The sequence below is a fragment of the Tamandua tetradactyla genome, chromosome 6 (assembly GCF_023851605.1).
Source record: "Tamandua tetradactyla isolate mTamTet1 chromosome 6, mTamTet1.pri, whole genome shotgun sequence".
NCBI lineage: Eukaryota > Metazoa > Chordata > Mammalia > Pilosa > Myrmecophagidae > Tamandua > Tamandua tetradactyla.
In genome coordinates this window covers 106,215,385-106,230,485 of record NC_135332.1, presented here as the reverse complement: position 1 = coordinate 106,230,485, position 15,101 = coordinate 106,215,385, and the positions used below count along the sequence as shown (strand labels likewise).

The window sequence follows — 15,101 nt, the reverse complement described above, 5'->3', positions numbered from 1 at the left end:
GTTTAAAACGTACAGAGTTCCTATTTGGGACTATGGAAATATTTTGGTAATGGATGGTGGTGATGGTAGCATAACATTGTCAACGTAATTAATAGCACTGAAATATATATGTATATGTGAATGTGTTTAGAACTGGAAATTTTAGGTTGTTTATTTGGTACCAGAATAAACATTTTTCAAAATCCATGGAGGGTGCATGGGTGGTTCAGTGATAGAATGCTTGCCTTCCATGTGGGAGACCCGGGCTCGATTCCTGGACCATAAACCCCTCCCCTCCACCAAAAGAAAAAGTTAAATAATTGACTATAGTTAATGGTACAAGTATAAAAATGTGCTTTCATCAATTGTAACAAGTGTACCACACTAATACAAGATGTTAATAATAGGGTGGTCTAGTTTGCTGTCTGCTGGAATACGATATACCAGAAATGGAATGGCTTTTAAAAAGAGGAATTTAATAAGTTGCTAGTTTACATTCTAAGGTTGAGAAAATGTCCCAATTAAAATAAGTCTATAGAAACATCCAATCTAAGGCATCCAGAGAAAGATACCTTGGTTCAAGAAGGCTGATGAAGTTCAGGATTTCTGTCTCACGTAAGAAGACATATGGTGAACACAGTCAGGGTTTCTCTCTCATCTGGAAGGGCACATGGTGAACATGGCATCATCTGCTAGCATCTTCTCCCAGCTTCCTGTTTCATGAAGCTTCCTGAGAGGCATTTTCCTTCTTCATCTCCAAAGGTCACTGGCTGGTGAACTCTGCTTCTTGTCGCTATGTCATTCTGCTCTGCTCTCTCAGAATCTCCTTCATTCTCCAAAATGTTTCCTCTTTTATAGGACTTCAGAAACTAATCAAGACCCACACAAATGGATGGAGACATGCCTCCAGCTAATCCATCTTAACAACCACTCTTGATTAAATCTCATCTCTAGGGAGATGATCTAATTACAGTTTCAAACATACAGTGCTGAATAGGGATTAGAAGAAGTGGCTGCCTTTACAAAATCGTATTAGGATTAAAAGATGGCTTTTCTAGGGTACATACATCATTTCAAACCAGCACAGGTGGTATATGGGAACCCTGTATTTTATGCATAATTGTTCTATAAAACCACAACTTCTCTAATAGAATAAATAAATGAATAAATAAATAAATGGAGTAAAAGGGGAAAACACATGTACACACATTTCAGGCCTGAGCAAAACAGAGAGGTTACATTGCAAAGACACAGATACTGAGATAGGAAAGACTCAAAATTACACTCCACCAAACACTCTCAACCTTATACAATTTTATTGAGCAGGCACTCCCTGGTTCATAAATGCAAATGTCTCTGTCAAAGTCTTTATAAATGCGGGTGACAGGGCAGTCTTCCCTTCAAAACTGCAAACCCATCTCAGTAGTTTGATGGTCCAATAAATATTTTCTTGGGTGGGTAGAATTTTGGACAAATTGTCAATTCATTTTTTGAGGATGGATTTAAATATAGAGAGTAGTGATGGTGTGTTAGTTTGCAAGCTGCCAGAATGCTATATACCAGAATTGGAATGGCTTTTAAAAGGGGGAATTTAATAAGTTACATGTTTATAGTTCTAAGCCTATGGAAATGTCCAAATTAAGGCATCCAGAAAAGATACCTTAATTGAAGAAAGACTGGTATATTTGGAACACCTCTGACATGCTGGTTCCCTGATCCTGGGCTCGGTGCTGTCAGCCTCTGTTTCTGTGGGAGGACCACTTTACTTTTCCGGGGCTGGCTTTCATTTCTTGGCTTCCCTTGGCTCTCTGCAGGTTCTGATTTGCTTAACATCTCATGGTGATGTCTGCTGGGCTCCAAGCATCTCCAAACATCTGTGTCTCTGTTCTTCAAATGTCAGCATCTGTGCCAGTTCTGCTCTGAAGTTTCTGTCAGCCCTCTGTCTGTTGGCCCTGATGTTTCTGACATTTCTCCAAATTGTTTCCCTTTTTAAAGACTCTAGTAATCTAATCGAGACTCACCTAGAATGGGTGAAGTCACATTTCCATCTAATCAAAAGATTATACCCACAATTGGGCATGTCACATCTTCATGGAGATAATCTAATCAAAACCTTCCTACCTGTAGTACCGAATCAGGATTAGAAGAAACGGCTGCCTCTGCAAGATTGAATCAGGATTAAAACGTGGCTTTTCTGGGGTACATAATTACCTTTCAAACTGGCACAAATGGTGTCTAGGGTGTAACTTATTTTGAATATGTAGTACTTCTAAGTAGTATTTAAAAGTTGCTCAACATTTAGTATAGGTAAAAATCACCTTTATCATAGAAAGATGGATTCTCTGGGGAAAAGGGTGATTTGGGCATGAATTTGGGGTGCGAGAGGCTGGCTATAATTTCTTTCTTCTTAGCAGTGACTAGTAAGCCCCAGCGAGAAAGAAAGTGAGAAAAAAGGAGCCAAACATAATTAGCATTTTACAAAGTGTCAAAATTGCATATTCTATAATAAACAAAAGTGGTTGGGAGATGTTTTTAAGGATGAAAATAAACATTTTGAACTATTAACTCACAAATATTTTGACTACCAATTATTAATTGCACTTTTTGTTATTTTAAAATAAATGGGGTTGTCAAGTAAATGCACTCACTACCACAGGAGATTCAATCTTACAGCTCTAAGAGAATTTACCACTGAAATCAGCAAAGGACTGGCGAGGAAATTGGAGGTTCTGTTTTCAGACATTAGGGCCAGCTCAGAATAGTGGTTAAGAGAGTGTGGATCTGCAATCCATTTGCCCGTGTTTGGAATCCAGTTCCATTTGGTCACTAGCACTGTGACCTTGTGTAAATTACTTTACCTTTCTGTGAGTCTCAGTTTTCACATCTGTAAAATGAATATAATAATACCTACTTCTTGGATCATATAGAGGATTAAATGAGTTAATATTTTTAAAGCATAGAGAGCAGCTACAAGCACATACTAAGCTTGTTAAATAAATGGAGATAGTACCATAGAAATTAAAAAAAAACCTTTTAACTGTATTTACATTTTTTTGGAAAGGTACAATTTCAAAAGCTTAAAATTAGCTCATCTTTTGACTTACATTCACTTATGTGAATGTGTGCTACTGAACTAGCAATAATATTGTGTGCTTCTGTCATTGTGCAATACTCGAAGCAGACAGAACAGATATCCATACAGCTTTTGAGTAAAAAGATTCCACAGGATACCATGTGGTCTAATGCCACTGTTCACCCTCTCTATTGGGGTTTAATTTATCTTTCAGTTGAATGTGTCTGCTATGGAGAGCAGGGAACAGTGATGAATGTTAATGAGACCAGACGGAGCCATGCAAAGGACACGGGGATAACGTATATCCAATTCCCAAGGCTCTCTGCTTCCCAGGTCTGATCTTGGTGACAGTTGCCAAAGATGTTAGAGAATAGGACGTGTCACCTGTCAGATATGAGGGAGAATAGCTTGACAGTGAGGATTCAAAACAGTATCTGCGTAAATGTAGTTCTAAAGAGAAATAGATAAGGTGAGTTTTAAAGATCTCTTCCAGATTTAGAAAATAATAAGATTAGTCTACTAGTTTTAAAAAGGCGTTCCTTTTAATTATATGTGTCTTGTTTAATAATTGACATGAGGGCGGGCCGCGGTGGCTCAGCGGGCAAGAGTGCTTGCCTGCCATGCCGGAGGACCCCGGTTTGATTCCCGGCCCCAGCCCATGTAAAAAACAAACAAACAAACAAAAAATAATAAAACAAGAAAATGTTTAAAAGATGTTTCCCTTTCTTCCTCCCTTCCTTCCTTCCATCCTTCCTTCCTTCTCTCTGTCTTTCCTTCCCTTCCTCCCTCTCTCTTTAAAAAAAAAAAAATAATAAAATAATTGACATGAACATATGGGTCTATGTTTACCAGCAAATAACTGATCCTAAAAATGGAAAAAGACCCTAAGTTGCCTACTCATTACTAGTGACCTCAAAACTGGCACTCCGGTAGAATGGAATAACTAATGATAACTAGTTAAATTAAACTTAAACTCAAGAGTAAGAGTGCTGAAAAAAAAAAAAAAAACAAGAGAAAAAGGGCAGGCCATGGTGGTTCCGTGGACTGAGTTCTCGCCTGCCAGGCCAGAGACCCGGGTTCGATTCCCGTCCTGCTCATGCAAAAGAAATGTGCTGCCAGATGATCAAATGATGATTATGAAATGTAGGAACATTTATTAATTTAAGAAAAGCTACAATGACATCTCTTCTACTCCTGTATAAAAACCATGTGATGAATTGTGTTGTTAAAAATGTGATTTTAAGATTTAAAAACATTTTGGGGGCGCATATACACATAATTCTATTTATTTTTCAAAAATCCTATCTTCCTTCCTTGACTTTCTATTTAAATCATAAATACCTTCCCATGTATTATAAATAGTCTTAAAAAGCAACATATGTATTCCTATTTTTCTATTAATCATGATGATATACTATGAATGAATATGTTTTAAATAGCTTATGCTTAGACACACCCAGGTTTTGCTATTATAAATATAATTGAAATGAATACCTTCATGTTGGTCATTTTTGGTTTTTGTTGAATCATTTTCTCAGGAGAAAGTTCACTGAGTAGGGGTCCATAACCAAAATGTATGGACATTTAATGGCCCTTGCATTAAAGAATGACAGCACAGATTAATACTACACAGCTAAGTGCTATTATTTTTAAAAGTTGCTAAATAGGTGAAAATAATTTTCTAAGTTTCATATACAGATTACTATCAAGACTAATCATATTTTAGATCTTTGTGTAAAATTTGGATTTTCTCTTATGTAAACAAATTTATTAATATTCTTCATGTACTAAGTTATTAAATGTTGGTACTTATACCATATTTAAATGATCTCACTATATATGAGGGATAATGACTTTTTATGTGTCTTACTTGATGCAAATATTATTTTTGGTTACTTGTTTCATTTTAACTTTGCAAGACTTTGATATTCAGATGATTGGGGATTAAGTAAGGAAGATATAGCATTGGTAGTAATGGTAGTAAATTAAATATAGTAGATTAAACAGTAATAAAGATGCTTTCAACTAGAAAGATTTTATTTACATTCTCTAGTAGGAAAAGGAAATGCTATATTTTAGGTTGTAGTATTTAATTTCATATGTATTTTTCTCTCTGTAAATATGCTTTCCCGTTCCCCATACCTGGGCACCTCCTCAACCCAAACAAATAGAATCTGCATCAGAAATAAACTGGACACATGCTTTCTGGATATTTTCTCTTTACCACAGGGTATCAAAGGAAATCAAGACATAGCCTTACTAAATCACGTCCACTATTTACCAAGTATGCATTTCGTGATTTGTAAAATCCCCAAAGTTTTTTTCAATAATTCATCCAACAAATATGAATGAGTGGCACTCTGAGCTAGGTGCAGCCCTAGGTACTGGGAATACGGTGATAAGGTAAAGTCTCAGCACTCATGGCGCTTGCTACTGGTCTTCCACTGGGTACTTTAATTGTTGTTTTACTGTAGTAATTTTGATACTTTAAATAGAAATGTGCAGATATATTTACTCTGCCAAAAGCTGTGAGAGGCACAGGTAGGAATGAATTCAAGGACACTGGCATGAGGAAAGTATATGTATTTTCAATAAAAGTTGGGTGGTATGCAATCGCAAAAGAGTAGAATAGGAGGTTTTACAAATTGTTCTGCCCCCAGAAAAACAAGAGTGGGAAAAAGAGACTGGGATTAATTAGGTGGTAATCCTGGAACCAGAATGGATATTTAAAACAACAACATGAATGCCACAGGAAACAAGAGACGGTTGAGAGTTCAGCTTTGGAAAGTGAAAGTAGGAATCAATGACCAGTCCCTATTGCTCAGCCCTGAGGCAGCAGTAGAAGTGACTGCAGCAATGTGGCTGGATTCTGGAAGCAGCTGGATGGGGCCAGGGCTAACAGAGAAAAACCTTCTTCCTCCAAAAGTTGGAGCTGAAGGTTAAGGTGGGTCTGGGGAATCCCTTAGGGACCAGCACAGAAGCACTTTTAGCCTCCCACCAGCATCCATCTGGTCAGCTAGTGTACCTTCCTTGGCTAATTATTTTCTTCTGTTTGTGGGCATGTTCTGCTCTGGTGGACCCCAAAGGGCACAGATTCTGTCCTTGGTTTCAGCCCTTTCTGCAGCAGCAGTTTTTTGCCTTTCACCAGCATCTACCAAGACTCAAAGACCCAGTGTACCTTTTCATTGGTTGGGTTGCTTCTTTCTTTTTCTTGTGTTTGGTTTAGTGGCTTCTTGGGGCTCAGCACAGATGCTAACCATGGTTTCTTTCAGAAGCAGCATATTCTGGCCTTACTTCAGTATCTTCCAGGACATAAAAAACCAGTGCACCTCTTTTTCTTTCTCTGTAGGTTGTTTTTTTTTTTTTTTTTTCTGTGTTTTATATTTTTGGGTCTGGTGGATCCCTGAGGGATAAGCTGGGACATTGGCCTAAGTTTTGACTTCAATAGCAGCAGCTTCTGGCTTCCCACCAGATCATAGCAAGAAACTTGAAAAGGCAGTGCACTTCATAACTTTCTTACCTTGTTTTTTCTTTTCTTGTTATGTTTTGTGGACATTTTGTCTGTTTTTTAGTATGTCTTTTATTTTCTTTCCCTCCCCTCTCTCTTTTTTTGGCTTTTTGTTTCTTCTTGTTCAAAGTCTGGTAATCTGATGAGTGGGAGAAATCGATTTCCAGAGGGACCACATCTTAATACTCAGAATGGCCAGCTATCATCAAAATGTTACAAAATATACCAGGAGGCAGGGAAGTATAGATTACAAACAGGTAAAAAGGAATTCAATGGAAAACATTCCAGAGAAAGCTGGTCTCTAGAACTACTATTGAAAGATCTTAGAACAAACTCTCATAAATGTGATCAATGAACTAAACGAGAACATGGACAAGGAATAAATGAAGTTAGGGGAATAACGCGTGAACAAAATATTAATTTCAATAATGATGTAGAAATGATGAATAAGAACAAAATGGAAATTGTTGAACTCAAGAGTTCAACAGCTAAAGTGAAAAATTCTATAGAGGTTTCAAGAGCAGACTCAAAGAGGCAGAAGAAAGAGTTAGTGAAATGGAAGACAAGACAATTTAATTGTTCAGAATGAGGAGCAGAAAGAAACAAGAATGAGAAAAAAGTGAACAGAGCCTACAGAACTGTGGGACATCATCAAGCATATCAATGGATGCATTATAAGAGTCACTGAAGAAGAGAGAGATAAAGTAGGAAAAAATATCTGAAGAAACAAAGGCAAAAAAGCTTCTGATATTTGATGAAAGATATGAATATGCAAATCCAAGAAGCTTAATGACTACCAAGCAGGATGAAGCCAAAAATATCTACAATAAGACACATTATGATCAAACTGCCCAATGCCGAGGACAAAGACAGAATCTTAAAAATAGCAAGAGAAGAGATGTGTCATATATAAGTGATCTTTAAAAAAAGTCTTATCTGACTTTTCAATAGGAACCACGGAGGCCAGAAAGATGTAAGGACACATTTAAAGTGTTGAAAAAATAAACTATTACCCAAGAATAATATGCCCAGCAAATTTGTCCTTCAAAAATGAGGGAGAATATAGTAAGACATTTCTGGACAAACAAAAACTGAGGGAGTTCGTTGTCAGTAGAACTGTCTTACAGAAAATACTAAAGGGAGGGCTTGCATGTTGAAAGGAAAGGCATTGGACACTACCTCAATGCTGGATAAAGAAATAAAGATCTCCAGTGTAAGTAGTAATTTGGGTAAATATAAATGTCAGTGTTATTTCATTTTTCATTTGTAATGTTGCCTTTTACTTCTATAAGCTTAAAATTCAAATGCATAAAAAATGAGTGTAAATCTTTGTTACTAGGCACATAATGGATAGAGATATAATTTGTGACAAGAAAACCACAAAAGGGAGGGACAGAGGGATATAGGTATAGTTTATATATAGGCAATCAAAGTTAAGTTTATGTGACAAGTATCTTTAAGTGGCAACACATATAATTTATTTAATATTTCCCTTAAGGGCAAGTTTTTACATAACAATATAGCTCCTTATCAAATGAATACTTTCACCTTGCTATTCATCTGTATTAGAATTAAGAATGCCATGGCATTCTACTGGCCTTATAAACATTTGGGCACCATTTCATCGCTCCACAAAATGGGTTGGAAATACTATGTGTTTTTAAAAGGAAGAGGATCTGTCCACAAATTAAAGATTTTAGAAAAATGCTTCAAATATTGAAAAAAAACTGGTAAGCATCTTTAGAGTCTAGCACATGATAACAAAATAATTTCATATCTTAAAATAGACTGAAAAGTTTTAAGAGAAAATATGCTTCCACAATTTTTTTTATTGTGAAAAATAACATACATACAAAAAAGCAGCAAATTTCAAAGCACTGCAAAAATTAGTTACAGAACAGATTTCAGAGTTTGGTATGGGTTTCAATTCCACAATTTTAGGCTTTTATTTCTAGCTGTTCTAAGACATGGAATCTAAAAGATATATCAATATAATGGTCCAGCAATCATACTCATTTGTTAAATCCCATCTTCTCTGCATAACTCCACCTTTTTCTTTGATTTTTCTCCCAATCTTTAGGGGTATTTGGGCTACACCCATTCTAACATTTTTCATGTTGGAAAAGGACGTCGATAATATAGGATAAGGGGGTGGAATTAGTTAATGTTCTGGAGAGACTGGCCCCTCCGGATTTCAGGACTTACATGGCCTAGGAATCCATCTGGAGGTTGTAGGTTTCTGGAAAGTAATCATAGTGCACAGAACCTTGTAGAATCTCAGATAAAGCCCTAATGTTTAGGGTTGGTGGGAATGGTTTTGGTTGGGGTTTGGCAAACCATGATAAGTAGCAATGCCTACCTGAAGCTTGTATAAGTGTAGCCTCTTGACTCGATTTGAACTCTCTCAGCCACTGCTACTTATTTGTTACAATTCTTTCCCCCTTTTTGTCAGGAAGGCATTGTTGATCCCATGGTGCCAGGGCCAGGCTCATTCCTGAGAGTCATAACCCACGTTGCCAGGGAGACTTTCACCTCTGGATGTCATGTCCCATGTGTGTGTGGCGGGGGGCAGGGTAATGATTTACCTTGCAGAGTTGGGCTTAGAGAGAGAGCAAGGTCACATCTGAGCAACAAAACAGGTCCTCTGGAAATAACTCTTAGGCATAACTATAGGTAGGTTTAGCTTCTCTGCTACATAAATAAGCTCCACAAGAGCAAGGGCTTGGCCTATTGACTTGGGAGTCCCTAATGTTTGAGATGGTATCAGGGTTTTCATGGTGATAAAGTTTAATAATTCCTTATTTTTTCTCTCATCCCTCAAGGGATTTTGCCAGTACTTTTTAATTATCTGCTCAACATACTCTGGGATGTATCCGGACATTATATTAAGCAATATACAATTACAAACCCTCATTCCCATTTTGGGCTCCATGAGTCTGGGTTGTTTAAATGATGTATCCAGACAGGTTGAATTAGATTATGTGATACAGAAAATTTAGGTTTTGGACAAGATAAACCTCTCTTCCTTTGGTCCCAGAGTAGGTGAAGTTCTAAAATACAATGTCTTCCTTACCCCTCTATTCTGCTTTACCTTAGACCCAACCTGATCAGCTTCATTCTTATCTCTAATTAAAACCTGATCTCTTTTTCAATTTCCTTATCAGTTGTATGTGGCCATTCTGATTTTCAGACCTGCAGAACTGCTACTTTGAGTCTTAGCTGTAACACAGGTACCAAAGTTCCAGGGAAATAACAGGTTATACATATATAGTACAGCTCCTCAAAATCTAGAAATAACAATTACAGCTCTGGACTAAACGTGACTGCTATAAGGGCTTATGATCTAGGCCCCAATTTTCTTATAAGTATTTTCTAAGTGAGACCCTACAGTATTTGCTCTTTTGTTTTTGGCTTATTTTGCAACAGATAATGTCCTCCAGGTTCATTCACATTGTTGCATGCCTCATGACTTCATTCCTTTCTGTAGCAGCACAATATTCAAACATATGCATATACCACAGCTCACCATTCTACCATTCAGTCGGTGCATCCATCAGCCATCTCCACCCATTGGTTGTTATGTACATTGGCCAAAGTTAACAGTCTATTTCTCACATTGTCCTCACTTAGTTCCACTATTTTAATATAAAGATTTAAACGTAAATATTTACCACAGTTTCATACATAACTTCTAAGATTTAAAAGAAGATCAGAGACTAGAGAAGAAAGCATTATATTATACTATATTTAATATAGTATATTATACTTATGCTTGTAAATATGACTACAGAAGCTAAGAATGAACAGATTCTATATTATATCTCTGAAGGAAAATTCCTTGAGGTATTCCCTACCTTCTATGAATTTAGTGTTACATTTGTCTCTCCCCAAACTGGAGGGCTAGAAGAGCTCTGATTTGGTTTTCAGTCTTATCTTTAGTTTTTCTAGGAAATTTTTTTTAACCACCTATATCAGTTTGTTAATGCTGCTGGAACACAATATACCAGAAATGAAATGGCTTTTAAAAAGGGGATTTAATAAGCTGCAACTTTAAAGTCCTAAAGTCATAAAAGTGTCTAAACTTCAGCATCCAGGGAAAGATACCTTGACTCAAGAAAGGCCAGTGGATCTGAAACCCCTCTGTCGGCTGGGAAGACACATGGTTGGCATATGCTGGTCCTTTGACTTTTCATTTCAAACAGTTTTCCTGGGGGCATTTTCTTACTGCATCTCCAAACATCTGGGTCTCATGTTGGCTCTGTTGGTGCTAAAGCTTTTCCTAAAATGGTTACCTCTTAAAAGACTCTAGGAAGCAACCCAACTTGAATAGGTGGAGACATGCATCTCCAAGGAAACCACCCAATCCAAAGGATCCACCCGCATTTGGGTAGGTCGCATCTCCATGGCAACAACCTAATGAAAAAGATCCTACCCAACAATATCAAATCAGGATTAAAGAACATGGCTTTTCTTGGGTTCATGACAGTTTCCAACTGGCACATTCCACCCTATGGATCCCAAAAAGACATGTTCTTTCCATATATAAAACACATTCATTCCATTACACTATCACAAAAGAAACAACAAAAATACAATACAAAGTTGGAAACAGTGTGAAATTTCATCAAAGTCAGCTACAGACATGGTCTTTCCTAAGGCAGAATTATTCTTTAGCTGTTGACCTGTGAAAACTTAGAATAAGTTACCTGCTTCTAATATACAAAGTGGGGACAGTCATAGAATACATGTTCCAATTACCATGGGGAGAAATCAAAAGGAAAACAGGGTCACCAGGCCCAAACAGTTCTGAAAACCTGCAGGGCAAACGCCATTGGATTTCAAAATTTGTGAATCATTTATCCTTGGGGTTTTAGAAAGCAGCAGTCGCATATTTTCCAAGGGCCTACACAGCAGCCCTTTTCTCTGCAAACACTGGATGTTGGTTGCAACCTTAGGGGACACTAAGGAGACCATCTTTTCTTGGCTCCACCCTCTCCAAACATCAGGACAGCACCCAGGCTCTCTGCAACACAGGCTCAATACCCTCAGAACAATGGGGCAATAGTAAGACTTTCCTTAGTAACCAAGTAATGTGCTCCACCCTCTCCAAGGCCAGAGGCATCAAAACTCTTCCTGATCAGTGAGGTGAAAGGCTTGCCTTCTGCCTTTGGGGCAAAATCACCCCCTCCAAGTGCACGAGTGAGTTCACTCTCCAGGTCTGTGGTTTCTTTCCTTCAGACCTTAGCTTGTGTGGTTCTGCCTTTGAAGTTATTTTCCTTCAATCTGTCCCTTTTCTGTCCTTTGTAGTCCAGACTGGCAATGGTTCCATTTATACAGCACTCTTGTTGGTTTCCTATGCTATATTCTGGAGTCATGCCCATCAGACAATAGGACTTTCTACAGATCCTTTCTGGATAACTCCATCTCAAATCCTCACCTGTTCTATAATGACTGACTGCTTCCATGTTTGGTTAAATCCTTAGGTGGGGCACTTTATTTATTAAGTTGTTGTTGCCATGGAGATGTGACCTACTCAAATGTTGGTGGGACCTTTTGATTAGGTGGTGTTCTAGATTGCTAGCTACCAGAATGCAATATACCAGAAATGGAATGACTTTTAAAAATGGGAATTTAATAAGTTGCTAGTGTATAGTTCTAAAGCCGAGAGGAAAGTTTGGAAGAAGTAGGAGATTCAGAGAGCGCAGAGAATGACATAGCCATGAGAAGCAGAGAGTCCACCAGCCACTGACCTTTGGAAATGAAGAAGGAAAATGCCTCCCAGGGAGCTTTATGAAACAGGAAGTTAGGAGAGGGACGCAGCAGATGACTCTGTGTTCATCATGTGCCTTTCCAGATGAGAGAGAAACCCTGACTATGTTCATCATGTGCCTTTCCACTTGAGAGCGAAACCCTGAACTTCATCAGCCTTCTTGAACCAAAGTATCTTTCCCTGGGTGCCTTAGATTGAACATTTCTATAGACTTGTTTTAATTGGGACATTTTCTCGGCTTTAGAACTGTACACTAGCAACTTATTAAATTCCCATTTTTAAAAGCCATTCTGTTTCTGGTACATTGCATTCAGGTAGCTAGCAATCCGGAACACCACCTAATCAAAAGGTCCCACTCAAATTTGAGTAGGTCACATCTCCATGGCAACAACTTACCAAAAAAAGATCCCACCCAACAATATCAAATTAGGATTAAGAATATGGCTTTTCTGGGGAACACAACAGTTTCAAACCAGCACACCAGCCTAAATAATGTAGTTATAAGCTCCCTACAACACTGTAATTCGAATGTATGCTAGAAAAGTATTTTAAAGTGTTAGAAATGAAGATTAAATACGAATTAGTAGAGTGTTCAAATGAGGTAAAGGCCATTAATACTGGTGGCCCCAAAGCAGCCATGCCTCCTGGGATTCTCACCTTTCTGCAGTCCCACTCACACTGATGCTGGGCTTCATCATGTGATGTGCTTTAGGCAGTGGGACCAGAGTAAACATTACTCAGGTGGGGGGTTGATACATGCTTGCATATTGGGGTTGTTCCTCTCGAAACCCAGCTTCCATGAGGTATGAAAACTTGTTAAGTTTACCGAAAAAAAAAAGTCAGGTGGAGGTGAATGGAAGCTAATAGCCATACCAGACATGGGGGGGAGGCTTTTTGGATACTCCAGGCCCAGCACAGCTGCCAGAGGAGTGGTCCTATGAGTGGCCTGAGCCGACAACATGTAGAGCAGAAGAATGTTCCTGCTGAGCCCTGTCCAAACTCCTGACCCACAGAACTTGAAGCAATAAAATCGTACTGTTATAAGTAATTATGTTTTGGATTGGCTTGTTATGATAGCAGTAGAAAGCTGATAAAGTAAATTATAGTACAGAGTTCTCAAAATTCTTTCTGGGAAATAATTCCAAAGTACAATTGACCCGGCATCACTTTGTTTTGACTCTAACTCGTAGTTTGTGTGAAAAGTCTGGTTGAGAATGTCTATATTTTAACTTATTAAGCTGCCAAGTTTTGTTGATTCTCAAAGGAACAGTGATTATATATTCATCCAAAGTTAATTCCATTTGAAACTGTGGTCAAATGGTGGGGGGACAGTCTGGTGGAAACAAATTAACTTCAAGGAGTTCCTGGTATATAAACACTTTGGGTCCAATCAAGCCAGCTCCCTTTTCTGTGTCCCTATATGGGACTGTATCCTGACAACAAAATTATAGGAACTAAAATACATAAGACTCTCTGGAGGAACTTGCTTGTTAAGGAACAGTTATTTGAAATGTGATGTTTATTAGATTGAGCAAGTTGTGGTCTGAGTGACCATTTGGTATGATTTCCATCTTTTCCTCTCTGGAATTAATTGCATTAGTAGAAGAAGATATTAATAGGAGAGGTAGAAGTAGAGTGCATTAGCAGAAGAGCAGAAGGTAGCTGATGGGCAATGCACCACTTCTAGGTGGTACGTTTCCATTGAATGGTGGATTGTATCTTAAATTAGTCACTCCAGCAACTAACTGGTTCTAAAAACCAGTATTTGGATGCCAAGAGGAAAAATATATAACCTGCCATTAAATGTAATCAATGATACCATAATAGCTACAGTTTCTATCTTTCAAAGGATGTGGCTTATGTCTTACCTGTGGCATTTCTTAGCATGGAAGCCAAGTTCAGATACAAAAAGTCCTGATCAGACAAAGACATAAGAATGACACTTACCGAGAGCAGTATTTGGACAGCGCTGTGGATGACCTCTAGGTACTGGAAGGCAACAATGCAGCCTGTGACTGAGACATACGTGTACTCGTCCATCATTCCATGGGCTGAGGGAGGCAGCACTCTGCGGACACAACCAGGTCCGTGTTCCCTCCACCACGACCGATGGACAGAAATGTTGAATGTCATTAAATCTGTATCCTAGGTGGGCGGGGAGACAAGAGAGTGAAAGGACACAATCATATCACATCACATCGTTGACTATGACCTTCGTAGGAGTTTAGGATGAATACAATTGTTGAAAGAATTTCAATATGCACTGACATTACAAAAAATAGAGCCAAAAATGGCTACATGGATCACAGTCCTAAAATATTTAGCTCTCATTATTCAATGTGGGATAACAGTGCTTTGAATAATATTGATGTTTTAAAATTAGCACACATCAAAGATCTAGAGATGAGATTCTCCACGTGTTTATTTTTAACATGGTTTTGCTCACTTGAAACTTATTTTCTGCATTTTCTAGTTGTTGCATCATCATGAGCTATCATCTACTGAGTTCCTCCTACATACTAGATATTACTCTTATGTGTTTTTCAGATATTATTTCCTTCATGTTTATGTAGGGACAATTATCGGCCTCATTTTACAGGTCAGATGTGGCAGGATGAGTAATGGCCCCAAGGAATGTCCATGAATGCAACCTGTCAGGAAAGGACCCTGTGAGTATTCCCTTATATGGCAAAGACTCCTCATATGTGAGTAAAGTAAGGCTCTAGAGATGGGGAGATTATACTGGATTATCTGGCTGTGTCCTAGGTTTG

The 15,101-nt window shown here is 38.1% G+C and overlaps 1 protein-coding gene across 1 annotated transcript in view; it reads right to left on the bottom strand.

Moving 5' to 3' along the window:
* The window catches only part of NKAIN3 (sodium/potassium transporting ATPase interacting 3), a 344,946-nt gene that overhangs the window by 161,338 nt on the left and 168,507 nt on the right, over positions 1–15,101 (bottom strand). The window contains exon 4 of the mRNA XM_077163307.1: positions 14,278–14,475. Coding sequence (XP_077019422.1) covers positions 14,278–14,475 — 198 coding nt within the window. The remainder of the gene's footprint in view (positions 1–14,277; positions 14,476–15,101) is intronic.